This window comes from Pyrgilauda ruficollis, unplaced genomic scaffold (genome assembly GCF_017590135.1).
Source record: "Pyrgilauda ruficollis isolate IOZ18807 unplaced genomic scaffold, ASM1759013v1 scaffold66, whole genome shotgun sequence".
Taxonomy (NCBI): domain Eukaryota; kingdom Metazoa; phylum Chordata; class Aves; order Passeriformes; family Passeridae; genus Pyrgilauda; species Pyrgilauda ruficollis.
In genome coordinates, this window is record NW_024528377.1 from 6609517 (window position 1) to 6622114 (window position 12598).

General features: G+C 44.1%; 1 protein-coding gene across 1 annotated transcript in view; it reads left to right on the plus strand.

Moving 5' to 3' along the window:
- ST8SIA1 (ST8 alpha-N-acetyl-neuraminide alpha-2,8-sialyltransferase 1) overlaps positions 1-10743 on the plus strand; it is a 97508-nt gene extending 86765 nt beyond the window's left edge. Inside the window, exon 5 of the mRNA XM_041484481.1 lies at positions 8297-10743. Within this exon, the coding sequence (XP_041340415.1) occupies positions 8297-8783 (487 nt within the window). The 3' untranslated portion in view covers positions 8784-10743. The remainder of the gene's footprint in view (positions 1-8296) is intronic.
- Positions 10744-12598: the final 1855 nt, after the last annotated feature.

A 12598-nucleotide genomic window follows, 5' to 3' on the forward strand; every position in this document is an offset into this window, starting at 1 on the left:
ATTCTTGTAGCTACAGCAATTTAAATTGAGTACAGGCTGCACTAAGAGTTGAGGGAAAACCTTGGCAGTTTGATTGTGTTGAAAAGAAGTTTAAGTGGCATTCTCAGCCTTAAGCACCAAGAAGCATCTTAGAAAATTAATCTTGATGATCTACCCAAAATAATGGACTCTCCTAAGGGTATCGTACTGGACAAAGTTCCAGAAGCATCTGTTAAGACTTAAGAAAAGGTACAGGAAGTTACTAAAGACATCACTAAAAGACAGAGAAAAAAGAGATTAATGGAAACAGAGAAACATCCTACCAAAAGCTGGAGTTGCTTCCAAAGAAAATTGAATCTACAATAAGCTCTGGCTGATTAAATATTTTATCTATGTGGCAGGTAGAAAAAGTTTCCAAGAACAGCTAATCAGAGGGATGAAAGCCTAGTGCTACAGCCTGTTTCCAGCAACCACACAAGCCAAAAAGAAGCAGGAAACACCCACCCCCACCTGCTCTGTGTGTGTGGTTAGTTTTTAGCCAGCTATAAAAAAAAAAAAAAGGTATAAAAAGGAGCCTGTATGAATTATTTGCACCTTTGCTCAATGTGGAAGACACTGAGATCATCCCTTGTGCCCATGGGGAGGCTCATCAGGCTGAGACTGAGATAATTTTAAGTGAATTTCAGGTATGGATACAGGGTGGATGTGAATTTGTAGGCAGAACTGGGCTCGCCCATGAAAGAAGAGCAGTGTGTGTACTTCCTGACTGAAAGCTGCCTTGGTACTTGAAGACTGGAGGGTGTTAGAAATGGGATCAGTGTTTAAAAACAGTCCAAATGAAAAAGGGCTCAAGTGTATCTGCAAGCCTGACATCTCTTCCAGCTGACTTGGTGCAGACTACAGTAAAAGGTAGTATTAGTGAACACCTGGATAAACGTTGTGCTCTTGCAAAACTTGGGGGGCTCTTTGAAGAGATGCATGTGGATATCCAGTAGATAGAGAATATTTGAATTTTTAAAAGGCTTTGGACAAAGGCATTGAGGCAATCATGAAGTAAAAATGTGTTGGTAAACTAATTGGTTAGGAGGATGCAGAGGAAAACAGATTAGGCAAATATTTGGAAGTAAGATTTCCTAGGGTACTTCACTGACAAACTACACCAGTATCAGGAAATCTGAGCTGAAAATACTTGGATGTGCAGCTGAAAATATACTGGTTTTGTTTCTAGCCTTCCTTAAGGCCCTGTGTGTGAGTTGCAGAAGGGAAAGAAGGCTCTTTCCCAGTGTGCAGCAATCAACACACCTTGGACCCTGCTGGAAGCCTTGAGGAGCACCTAAAGCTTCCAGGCATGGCTGAACAGCACCAGGATGGCTGTAAATTGGTAGTAGATGGCAGGAAAGCCTTTTTGTTCTGGAGGTCTACAGCTGCAGTCCTTGGGTTTGAATTCCCCTGGCTTATTTCCAGGAATTTTACAAACGGCCTGAGCTTTTGTGTGCCAAGGACTGGAAGGGACTTCCCTGTCTGTCAGACAGCTGTTTGTTTCTCTCTTTTTTTCTATAATTTAAGCCTTGTGTTTGGATCCAGAGCAATTTGTCACCTCCCCTGTTCATACTCGGGTGGCCACTGGTTCATTGCTCAGCTGCAATGCTCATGCCCTTAGGAGAGCAGGGGAGGTTGCCCAGTGGGAGCAGCTACCAGAAAAAATACAGATATTTCTTGCATGTATTCTAGAGTTGTGTGAATTTATTTTACCCCATTTCAAGTATTTTAGATTCACCACGTATTCCTATGGGTCTGAACTTCTGATTTTCTTACCAAGCTTCTAGTTGACAGTTTTTAAGAGGGATTTGTGCTGCAGCTGTGGCATGGTCTCAGAAAGCATCAGTGATTCATGTACTAAAGTTTAAAAAGGGTGCTTACATACTCAGAAGAGAGCACATCCTAGTTACAGTTCTTGCTATAATCCCTGTTGAAACATTTACTGTTTTAAATAATTTCCTTCAGTCTATAATTTTTGTAGCAGAGAGCACCTTTAAAAAGAATACTCATTCAAATATTGCTGTTTTCCTCTCTTTCCAGTTTTTTTTTTTTTTTTGGAGAGAGCTCCAAGAGTCTGAAGAGAGGATGTAGTTGAATGTCACCTTCACTGATATTTGCAAATTATTAATGTTTGAAGGATGTCATGATGTTAAAGAAAGAACTCAAAGACTCAGCAAAAGTGTTCTCAGCTATGAATGGGTCTTTCACAGCTGCAGTCCTTTGGTAGATGTCATGTTTGGGTGACAAAGCACAGGAGGCCAGCACAATCAGGAAGGTGTAATGCTATTAGCCTTGTGTTTCTGTGATCCACAGGGACCTGTCTCTGCAGTGTGTTTGAGTGAAAGATCCAGGAGATGATTCTCTGTGTGGTTGCTGTCCCAAAGACACAGCAGTCTTAGGGACACTGTCTTAATCCAAAGCAAATCTCCTGAAGTGTCTGGGCTGTGTTGTGATTCTTTTTCCATTAGAACCTGAGGAAATGTGTGATCTGGTTATGTTTCTGCTCAGCTCTCTCTGGCGTGCAGTCCAGTGAAATTCAATGCCAAATATATCAGACCTAGCTCTGTGCTGTTTGGGGTTTTCCCCAGCTGATTTCATTGCTTCTCCTACTTTCCCATCTGCCTGACTTTCAGCTGCAAGGGTTTGGAAGTATTCAGAAGACGTAGAAACACCAGGCAGCAATTTTAACAATACAAGTAATTTACATCCATGCTGTTCTGCCTGTCCTTTTTTATTATTTCCACTTGTGTGTGACAACAGCAGCCACAATTGTCAAAGAATCAGACTAAGATGAGCATCTCACCTTCTGAAGGCTAAGATGCAGGCTGTCAAATAACAGAAAGGGTTGGTGTTTACCTCTGCTGATTTTGGAAAGAGTAGCTATTTAAACCACATTTTAATTTGAGTTGGCAGAATAAGGATGACACACGGTCACAAAATACCAGTGAACACTGATTTTAATGTTTCATTGTTTTGCTGTACAGGATAGCTGGCTCTGTGTTCCATTGAAAAAGTCAGCTTTCCTTTGGCACTATATCTAGTATTTCCAGGGCCACAGAGGAATGGGTGGAGGTTTTTAAAAAGCTCCAATTAATGCTTAATTCAGTCAGAAAAGGAGCCTACTTCTTCATAAGGATTAAAACATACCTCTGCCATGTCTCACTGGACCTTCTGAATGCATCAAATCATTCTGAAGGTCACATGCTAAGGACAGTACATCAGAAAGAAACAGATTAGCCCAGAAAGTCACTGGAAAGAGTGTTTTCCCCTGCTTTTGGCTATTTAAAGATGATGGTGGAAGTACCCAGAATCCCTGCATCCGAAAACACCATTCAAAAGGTTTATGAGAAGCAGAATGAGGCAAATTTGTCTTTAATTATTGGTATCAGGGAAGAGCAGGCTCTTGGGGGCTGGAAGCCCCTGGCCATAAGAAGCAGCAGTGTGGGGTCTCAGCAGGAAGGGATGAGCTGGACTGAGTCTGGGAGCCAGCCACCCCTGAGAGCTTCTGGTCCATGAAGAGCCAGCAGGGAAGAAGGACCAAGGGGAAGGAAAATATGGGAATAGCATCAGCCCACTCGTGCCACGAGCTCTCAGCTGGGTGGCTGGTGCCTGTGGAGGGACCCAGAGTGAGAACAGGACAGAATCCCTCCTGCTGAAGGTGTTTGAAACGAGATCACACAGAACACTGGGGATCCAGGTTGGTTTTGCCATTGACTGTAGTGGGATTGCAATTGATCCTGAAGTCAGGTAGCAGTCCTTAAGGTGAGTAAACAGTGGCTTGTGTAGCTGGGAAAGCTGGGATAAAATAAGAAATGGTTTATAGTGCTTTAAGTGCTCAGTTCTGGCTCCCTGTGTGGACAAGTAGAAAGTCTGCACCTAAAGCGTGCTGAAGTGCCCACACGTGGAATGAGCACACAGAAACAATTTGTTAATTGGGACACAGCCTGTGTGTCAGTAAGATTGTCTGCACAAGCCCCAGGGGGGCACATCAAGAACTGCTGGATATGAGTGAGAGCACAGGGCATAAGGGAGGGCACTGCTGTTTGAATGGCACTCTGAGGAATGAGTGCAGCACAACCCCTCTGTCACAGCAGAGGAGGCTCAGATCTGTGTTTGCAAGCTGAATTCTTGTGACCCCAGCTATAAGCAGTCCAACAGCTGCAGCAAACTGCTAAACCATTCTTGGCTAATGCTGACATCAAATTAGCTAAATAGTTTTTGTGAGGTTATTGTTTGTCATAGGGACATAACAAATATAAGTCTTTATGCCTTCTGCTCTATTCCCTTGAGCTCTATCTGTCATAATTTTAAAATAATACACTATTTCTTTGTCATCTGAGCTGTTCCCCTCATTATGTAATTTTATTTTTTCCCCTCTGTTAAGTCAACTCCCAGTTAATCCAGAATGCTGAACCTGTGACTTTGCAGATGCCAACAGAGTCAGTGTCTGGGATATCGTCACAGGCATGAGATAGAGGCTCTCTGGGGAGATCAAAAAGAAACCAAGATGCAAGGGAATGCTGCCATAATTATCTGCAAGAAGGTTAGCTCAATGTCACTGCAGCAAATTCCTTGTGGTTGCTGAGAACTGTTTCTCAGTACCAGAGAGCGGCACAGTGCCTGAGTATCTGCTAAAGAACATCAACAAGAACATTAAAAACAGATTAAAAAAAAAAACCCCAAAAAAAATGTTCCTAAGTCTGTGGTTGTTCTCCTATGACAGTGTGCCACGGCAGTTTTCTCTTGGATGAATATTTTTCTCTGGAAAAGTAGAGCAGAGCATTTGAGGGAATTCTCCAGCTGCTAGCAAGGAAACTATGTCTCTGATATCTGTGTGGCACTGCCTCCATGTGCTGCTGAAAGTTGCTGGGTTTAAGTTGATCTTTCCTAGGAACCTGAGAGAAAAATGTGGTGCCGGTGATCTGAGTTTTCACTGTCCACTGAGGAGTGCAGTGGAACTAGAAGTGCCTGGGCTGGACCTGCTGGGATCTGTTTTCGCCAGGGCTCGCAGTCACTCGTGCCTCTCTGGGAGCTGCTGGAACATATCATGGCAAATTCCCCAGCTGCTTGTGGAGGCACCAGGTGCTGCTCAGGGCTTGCAAGATTCCAGCTCCAGTTTTGCCCAGATGCTAGCGACTCACCAGATGTTTGTGTGAGCCTGACTGCAGAAGGTCAGGGCAGGGCCCTGACAGCAGCTCAGCCGATTCGTGCTCCAAGCTGCGCTGCGGAGATAACGCCGCCTGAGATGCGCTCTTGTGCAAAGCTCTAGATCGTTTGATGCAGTTCTTTGGAAGCTGTGCGTGTGTGGTGGAGCTGCACAGCTCCTGGGCTGTGCCACTGAGAGGACTGAACGCTCAGAAGAGGCCAGCACTAACCGGGAACCAGCAGCTCCTCGCTCTGGGTGAGGACTGGCACAAGGGAAGGCAGTTGTGCCCCTGTGGATGCCAGGGCTGCGCCTGTGCCAGGACATGCGGGACACAAACACCTTCGTGCTCCTGTGGGCACTACAGAGCCTCAAGGGAAAAGCCTTCCTGGTGTCTCTGTCAAGTGTGGAGCGGCTTCTCTCTGCCTGCTGGGATGGGTGTGCTGTGGTACCTTCAAAGCCTGCAGGACTCCCTGCCTGGACTGGGAGTTAAAGGAAAACACACTTGAGCTTCCAGCACCAGCTCTAGAAACTTGCTTATGCACAGCATTTATCCCAGATTTCTCAGCTTCTATCCAGCCTGTGAAGTGTCAGAATGCTGGAGAGCGCTCCCATTTTTACTAATAGGTAACAGAAATTTTCATTTGTTTCTAATATGCTCCCTCGTGAGGTGCTCAAGATGAGCAGCAGCTTTTTGGCTGTCAGACCATCAGCCCAGCCATAATCAGCATGTTTTATGTTTCTCCATGGGCTCCTGGCCACCTGTATAATGTCCACCTGCTGAACTGGGCAGGATGCCTGCAGCACTGCCATCCAGACGGCTGGAATGAGGCACAGAGGTGATGATGTTCCTAAAGGACAGTTTGCAGCAGGGTGACAAACGCTGCTGTCCCTTCTGCGTGGAATCCCTCCCATGCACTGGTCTCATGGCACTGCTGTTTACTTCCTGTTACTTTAAAGCTTTTGGGGGCATTTATCCAGAAGAATTGCAAACGTTGTGGCAATGATAGCAAATGAATATTCAGAGACAGTCTCTGGCCCTCTGAGACTGAGGAGTTTTAATGTGTTCATCCTGAGCTGCCTGGGGCTTTTCTAAGAGTGGTAAATTTGCTAGAAAATGCAGATTTAGAATTACAACAAGAGTTTGCCCTCTGCAGTAAAATTTGTGTACTAGCTCTAAGTGGGAAGGACGTGGTGCTTCAGGGGTGACAGTGAATGTGCCTCCTCAGCCCAGGTGCAAGGACCACAGCATCAAGGTGTTTGCTCAACACCCCTTTACGGTGGAAGGAAGTTTGAGCCTGCAGTGCCCGGTGACTGAGCAGGGACTGAAAGCTTGCTGTTGGCCTTAGGACCTTTCCAAAGTGATTAGGGATATTAGAACAGTTTGGGTGCTGGGGGTCTGGGCACTTAGGGGAATAATGAAGGTATTAAGCTTGAAGTTTCTTGTGTAATTTGTTTTTTCCCCTTCAGTGAGAGTGTCCTGATGGAAACAAAATAAGCTTGGTAGGATGGAGCCAACTCATGCACCTGGTAATCTGCAGATTGTCCTGCTGCTCCTTGGGAAGAGAGGCTGGTAAAGCTAATTTTGGGGAACAGTCATAGGGCTGATAGTGATGGAGGGAGAGGCCCACGTGAAGAGGCAGACAGTGAAATTCTGCCATGGCACCTTGGTCTTGGCTGGCCTTCTACACTAAGCTGTGTCTTGGCTGGTTCTACAGAAGAGAGTGCCAAATGCAATAAGTTATGAAATTATTAGGGTTTTTTTTGTAGGTTGGGGTTGAATTGATGTCTTGCTGGGAAGCCAGTGGCTTTGTCTCCATTAGCAAATAGCACCATGCAGGAGGAGCAGATCAGCAGAGAAGCAGTGAAGAGCCGGACAGAATTCAGATTTCAAACCAGCTTCATTCTAATACCATGTGCAGGAAGTTTTGCAAGAACCTGTAGCAAACCTGTAGCAAAAGAGACCAAATATTTAATGTTAAAAATGTTGAGAAAGCCTTTCAATTTATCAAGAATATTTCAAGGGGTTGTTTGGTTGCTTGTTTGTTTTTTGCCAAAACAAAGACTACACAAAGACCTGGCATATGTTATGAGACATTCCTGTGCTGTTGAAGCTGTTTGGAGTTTTTTTGTTTCCAATCATTTCAGCTGAAATTTTGTTTAATACTTCTTGAGGTCATTTGGCATTCTGTTTAAACCTGTTTGTGTCATTCTTGTTATAGCTTCAAAGAGGTTTATGCATAAAATTGATCTCTTTATAACCACTTTAAAACATATTATTATACCTATTTCTGCCTGCACAACAGAAAGGAAAAAAAATCCAGTGCTGCTGCCTTAATTTTCTTGTTTTGACTCCTCTGGTGTGTGACTAGGGAATTAGTCATGACGCATCTGCCTTGGCTGCAGGAAACAGGGAGAGGAGGCAGCAACGTGGGCATTTGGGAGCTGAGGAAAAAATGGGGACCACATGCAGGGGAGCAGCCTAGCTGCAGTGAAAGGCTTTGGACATTGTCAAGTGATAAAGGTGGGGAGGAAACCCCACCTTTGGAGTATGGCAAGGAGAGTTTATAGTCCGTGACACTGGCTGTGGAGCAGTTTGTCAGTCAAACATCAGCAATAAAACAGCCATTGGCAAATAGCTATTGACAATTGAACAAATTGTAATGTGCTGTTCTGATATCAAAGAAATAATCTGTACATGTACCTTGCTCTCCTAATCTAATTTGGCTTCTTATTTTAGTCTGCCTTTAAGAACAAGAACAACACAGATTTGAAAACTTATTTTATAGATTCCCATACATGAAAAATCTAAGTTGGTTTTTGGACAGATGATGCCAAAAAGGATTGAGTCTTATGGAATGTTGTCAGTGTTCATTTGGTTTTTTTTAAGGAAGATGAAATCAGAAAGGTTTTGGAGTTAGCAGGATACCAGAAAGTTTTCAACTCTCTATTCAGGTGTCTGTTTTCAAAAGAGGCAGTGTCAGACAGCCAGAAGTTTCTCTGGACTTTCTCTGGCCTTGGAAAAGGTGTGCAGTGAGTTGCAAATATGGGTACGAGGAGCAGCCCTTAGGTGGATTGTGAAACGTCTGGGAAAACCCATGTGTGACCAGCCCATTGTCCCTTGTGATTTTCCAGGTTCCAGAATCTGCTGTGGTCCCGAAAAGCCTTTGTGGACAGCGTGAAGGTCTACAACCACAGCTACATCTACATGCCAGCCTTCTCCATGAAAACGGGGACAGGGCCCTCCCTGCGTGTCTACTACACCCTGGAGGATTTCGGTGCCAAGCAGGCTGTCCTGTTTGCCAACCCCAACTTCCTGCGGGACATCGGCAAGTTCTGGAAGAGCAAAGGCATTCACGCCAAGCGCCTTTCCACGGGACTCTTCCTGGTCAGCGCTGCCCTGGGGCTGTGTGAGGAGGTGACAATCTACGGCTTCTGGCCCTTCTCGGTGGACCTGCACGGGAAGTTTATCAGCCATCACTACTATGACAATGTCCTGCCCGACTCCGGGTTCCACGCCATGCCCGAGGAGTTCCTACAGCTTTGGTTCCTTCATAAAAGCGGTGTGCTGAGAATGCAGCTGGAACCTTGTGAGGACCCTCTAACCCAGCCTGCAGCCTGAGGATCATCACAGTCAGTTCGGGAGATCAGCAGTTTTTAATTTCCACGCTCTCCGACAGAGTTCTGTTTTATGTTGGTTGTTTCTAAAGGGATCTGCATGGACCATAAAAATGTTACTTGAAGGCTAAATGGAATATGTCCTTATTGTTTAGTGCTTGGTGGAACTAGGAGAGGATGAAATGTATCTCTCCATCAAGTCCATTCAGCAGCGGTGGGAAAAAAACCTCAGAAGCAGCACAGCTGAACTTTCCAGGGACGTTTTTAAGTGACAAGTGCAAAAAGGGCATTAAGGCTCAGAGAGTCACCGGGCCACTCATAAGCTTTTGCTGACAGTGCCAAATATGACTATCTCTTCCAAATTCCATTTCATTCCAGATCAGCACCCTGTAGAACTTTCCTTTTTCCGTGCTTTTTTCCTCTGTTTGGGTGTGTGTGTGTGTAGGACAGCATGTGTGTGTCATTGACTCCTTTGTTTCTTTTCCTTTTATTCCTTTTCTTTTTGATGTGTCGTCCCCTCCCCCGAGGAAGGAAAAGGAAGGGCTTAAAAGCCCAAGGAGCTGAGTACCATCAGCTCCTCTGCAGACTCTTGGGAGAGTGAAGGTGCTAAGAATCTGGTTAGAATGTCATAGGAATGCCTTGCTACTGAGGATGGCTAGACCTATGTGTTGTAGGTATTATCAGGATGGTTCAGGTCACTGCACTTACAACTGTGCCAGTGCTGTACTGTGGGCAAGAGGTGGTTAAGGCAAATTGGTCTGAAAAGAAAGCATGTTACAAAACCAGCAGTGAAGTGCAGCCTGATTTCAGTGACCCGCTGCAGGATTTCATAGCAGGGATGGTTCCTGACCTGTTTTCTGTCCAGCCTTAGGGATTAATTCTGTATTCATTTGGACTCCAGATGTTCATGGACTGTTGAGGGTATTTGAGGGGTTCAGTGGAATGCAGAATGAGGTTCTTCATGTGCTTACAGCAGGAAAAATTGCAGAAATGAATGTAAGTGTCATTTAAAATTAGTCGAAGTTTTGAAAATCGTTTCTCTGCGTGTGACTTGTTCTTCTGCTTGGATTGTAACGTTAGCCTTAAAGACTTGTACTTCTCACATGAGATTGTCTCTGCTTAAAGAGAGTCTGGGAAATAAAACAGCCTTTGGGAGCACCAAAAAGCTGCACAGCCAGCAAGAAAAAGGAAAAAAGAGAAGGGCATGCCTGGTGCAAGGCAGCCCTGCTCACAGTGGTGAATCCTGTCAGTGTGCACAGTGCCTGAAGGACTGTTTTATTTTGGGTTATTACTTGGGCAGCAGATGGTCCTCTCACTGTGGAAATGAGAAATCGTTTTGTTTGTTTGCTTTGGTTTAGCACTGGAGGAGAAGAGGAGAATCCCCACTCAGTCTGCAGCACAATTTAAGCTGAAAGCTGTTACCACCATTAACATGAAAAATCCAAATCAGTGTTCTTGTTCTTGTTATCTTGTCACTGAAAATCTAATCAAGGTGTTGGAAAAACAAAACTGTTCAACTTTCCACAACAACTTCCTGTGCTGTTCTAGCTCCACAGCTCTAGTATTTTGAGGGATGTGTCTTCTCAAGTGTTGATAAGGTCTCTCGTTGTAGAGTACCAGCTGCAAGTTCTATAGATATAAATAATTTTTTTTAAAAAGTGAAATCCATGGCTCTTCTTTAAATATGAGTAGTTCAGCTCTCTGTGTAGGAAACTGGGGAAAAATAGTCATGTTTTTCTTTTTAAACCTATGTTTCATAATAAAAATTTTCTTTTGGAATAAGGATATTCCAAGCATAAAGTGGGCACTGTTTCGTAGGATTACAGGGCAATGCTAAAGGGTAATGTGGAGATTTTGGAGTGTCCTAGCTATTGTTCTGATAGAATCTGAATGTACCTCACAGCCCATGTTATCTTTGTCCATGTTTTCATTAAAAGTACAGTCAGCACGCTGATGGAACCTCACCTGATAATTCATTCTGTTTCATTAGTGCTTTATCTATGGTGTGGGGACTTGGTGAGGAAGGATTTGAAAGTAAAATATTTTCCTTGCTGCTTGTTATGGCAGAATTTGACTGAACCTTTGTGAGTCCCTTCTGGTGTCTGCAGTCCTGATGTTTGCCAGGAGATAGCTTCCAAGGAATTCTGGGGGCAGGAGGGCCCCAGGCTGTGTGTGATGTGCGGCTGACACTGGAGAAATCTCTCAGTTCTGGCCCTGTTCACATCTAGGTACAGTGAGTGTAACACACACAGTACAAAGGCAACCACGTTTGATGAGGGAGTAATGGCTTCAAGGGTAAACAATTTTCTATAACTTGCAGAAAACTGGCAGTTGAGAAAAGGAGAGAAAGACAAAAATAAATGCCAATTTTTAGAGGCAAAATCTGGTTTAGCTGACTTGTCAGTCCATGGAAACGCTGGCCAGCAATCAGCCTTTTGCCCAGCAGGTAAAAAGAGATGCAGGAGAGCACTGCAAGTCTTCTGTGGCAAGAGCAGTCAAAAAGACAAAACCAAGCAGCTGGGAACATAAGAGTGGCTGTTTCCTGAGGAAATGTTGGAATGAAGGCTCTCCATCCACGTGGAGTGCGGAGCCTGCCTTGGGGATGTCTCAGAGGAGGGCAATCCATGTGCAGGAACACTGATATCAAACACGGTGTGGCATGGAATGGCCTGAGAATTTATCCATCTGCAGGAGGGAGGTCATTGCTTGTGTTGCTGTAATGAAATCTTTTGAAATCTTAATATTTTTTAGTGAAATTCCCTCCTGCAGCACCTCTATTTCTGCTGTCAGTCCCTGAGTTTCCCTGATAGTGTAGCTAAAGCTGCACAAATCTGCCAGGTTGAAAGCCACTGTAGTTCATCTTCAATAACAACTGGTTCAGGCTGGCCAAATAACTTGTTAATATTCATAGTTATGAATTATATCATAGAGCTGACAAGGGACAGAAGTGCTGGAGTATTGCTCTGCCTGCGGAGCAATCATTGTCCCGTGTTTGTAAGGAGAATAAATTAAATACCTTTACAAGAAAGGTATGCACTGAAATTCCTCTTCATACAATCTTTTTGGGGCTGTATATGTTTTGAGGAAATCAAGACCAATTTTTGAACTTGTGACAAAACTATGTGGAACTTTCCCTCCCTGTTGATTAGGAAGCCTCTTGGAGCTCCTTCTACATCAGACAAGCAAAACAGAAACCAGCAAATCAAAATCCTAGAGAAGGGGAGTGGGAGGTGTGCTCATGAGAATAAAAACATCTGTAATTTTGGCACAGATTTTGTTACAGCACTAAGAACTCTTGCTCGTGAATGTTGTATTTTTATTTTTTTTTGCTGGAATGAAGATAAGTTTGGTGTGAGGCAGCTACTAAAGTCAAAGGTCTAAGCCTCTGTTACAGCTCAAGTTTTACAGAATATGGAAATACTGGCCTTTTTTTTGACTTGACTACTTTCATATTTGTGTTATTTTCTTCAAAATTCATGTTGTTTTGTAGGCAGCTGAGTTAGCACCTCTGTGAGAGCTGAAACTAAGCAAAGTATCTGCTTTTTGAAACTTAGTGTTCTGAAATGTGGTAGTTCTAGAAAACCACTCCTGGAAACATCTTCACTAATACTGACCTCGTATCGGGCTCACCCTTGCCTGTAATTAAGGTGTAAGGGAACTTTTTATCTGGAAGCGAGGAAAATTAAGGAGGTGACAGCAATGTCACCATTTGCTGCCTCTCTGACTCTTCTTCAGCTTAATAGATTAGTAAGTATTGCAAGAAGTCCAGGTTATAGGAAGGACAAGCTGTTTTTTCCTGCCACTCCCATCAAAACACAG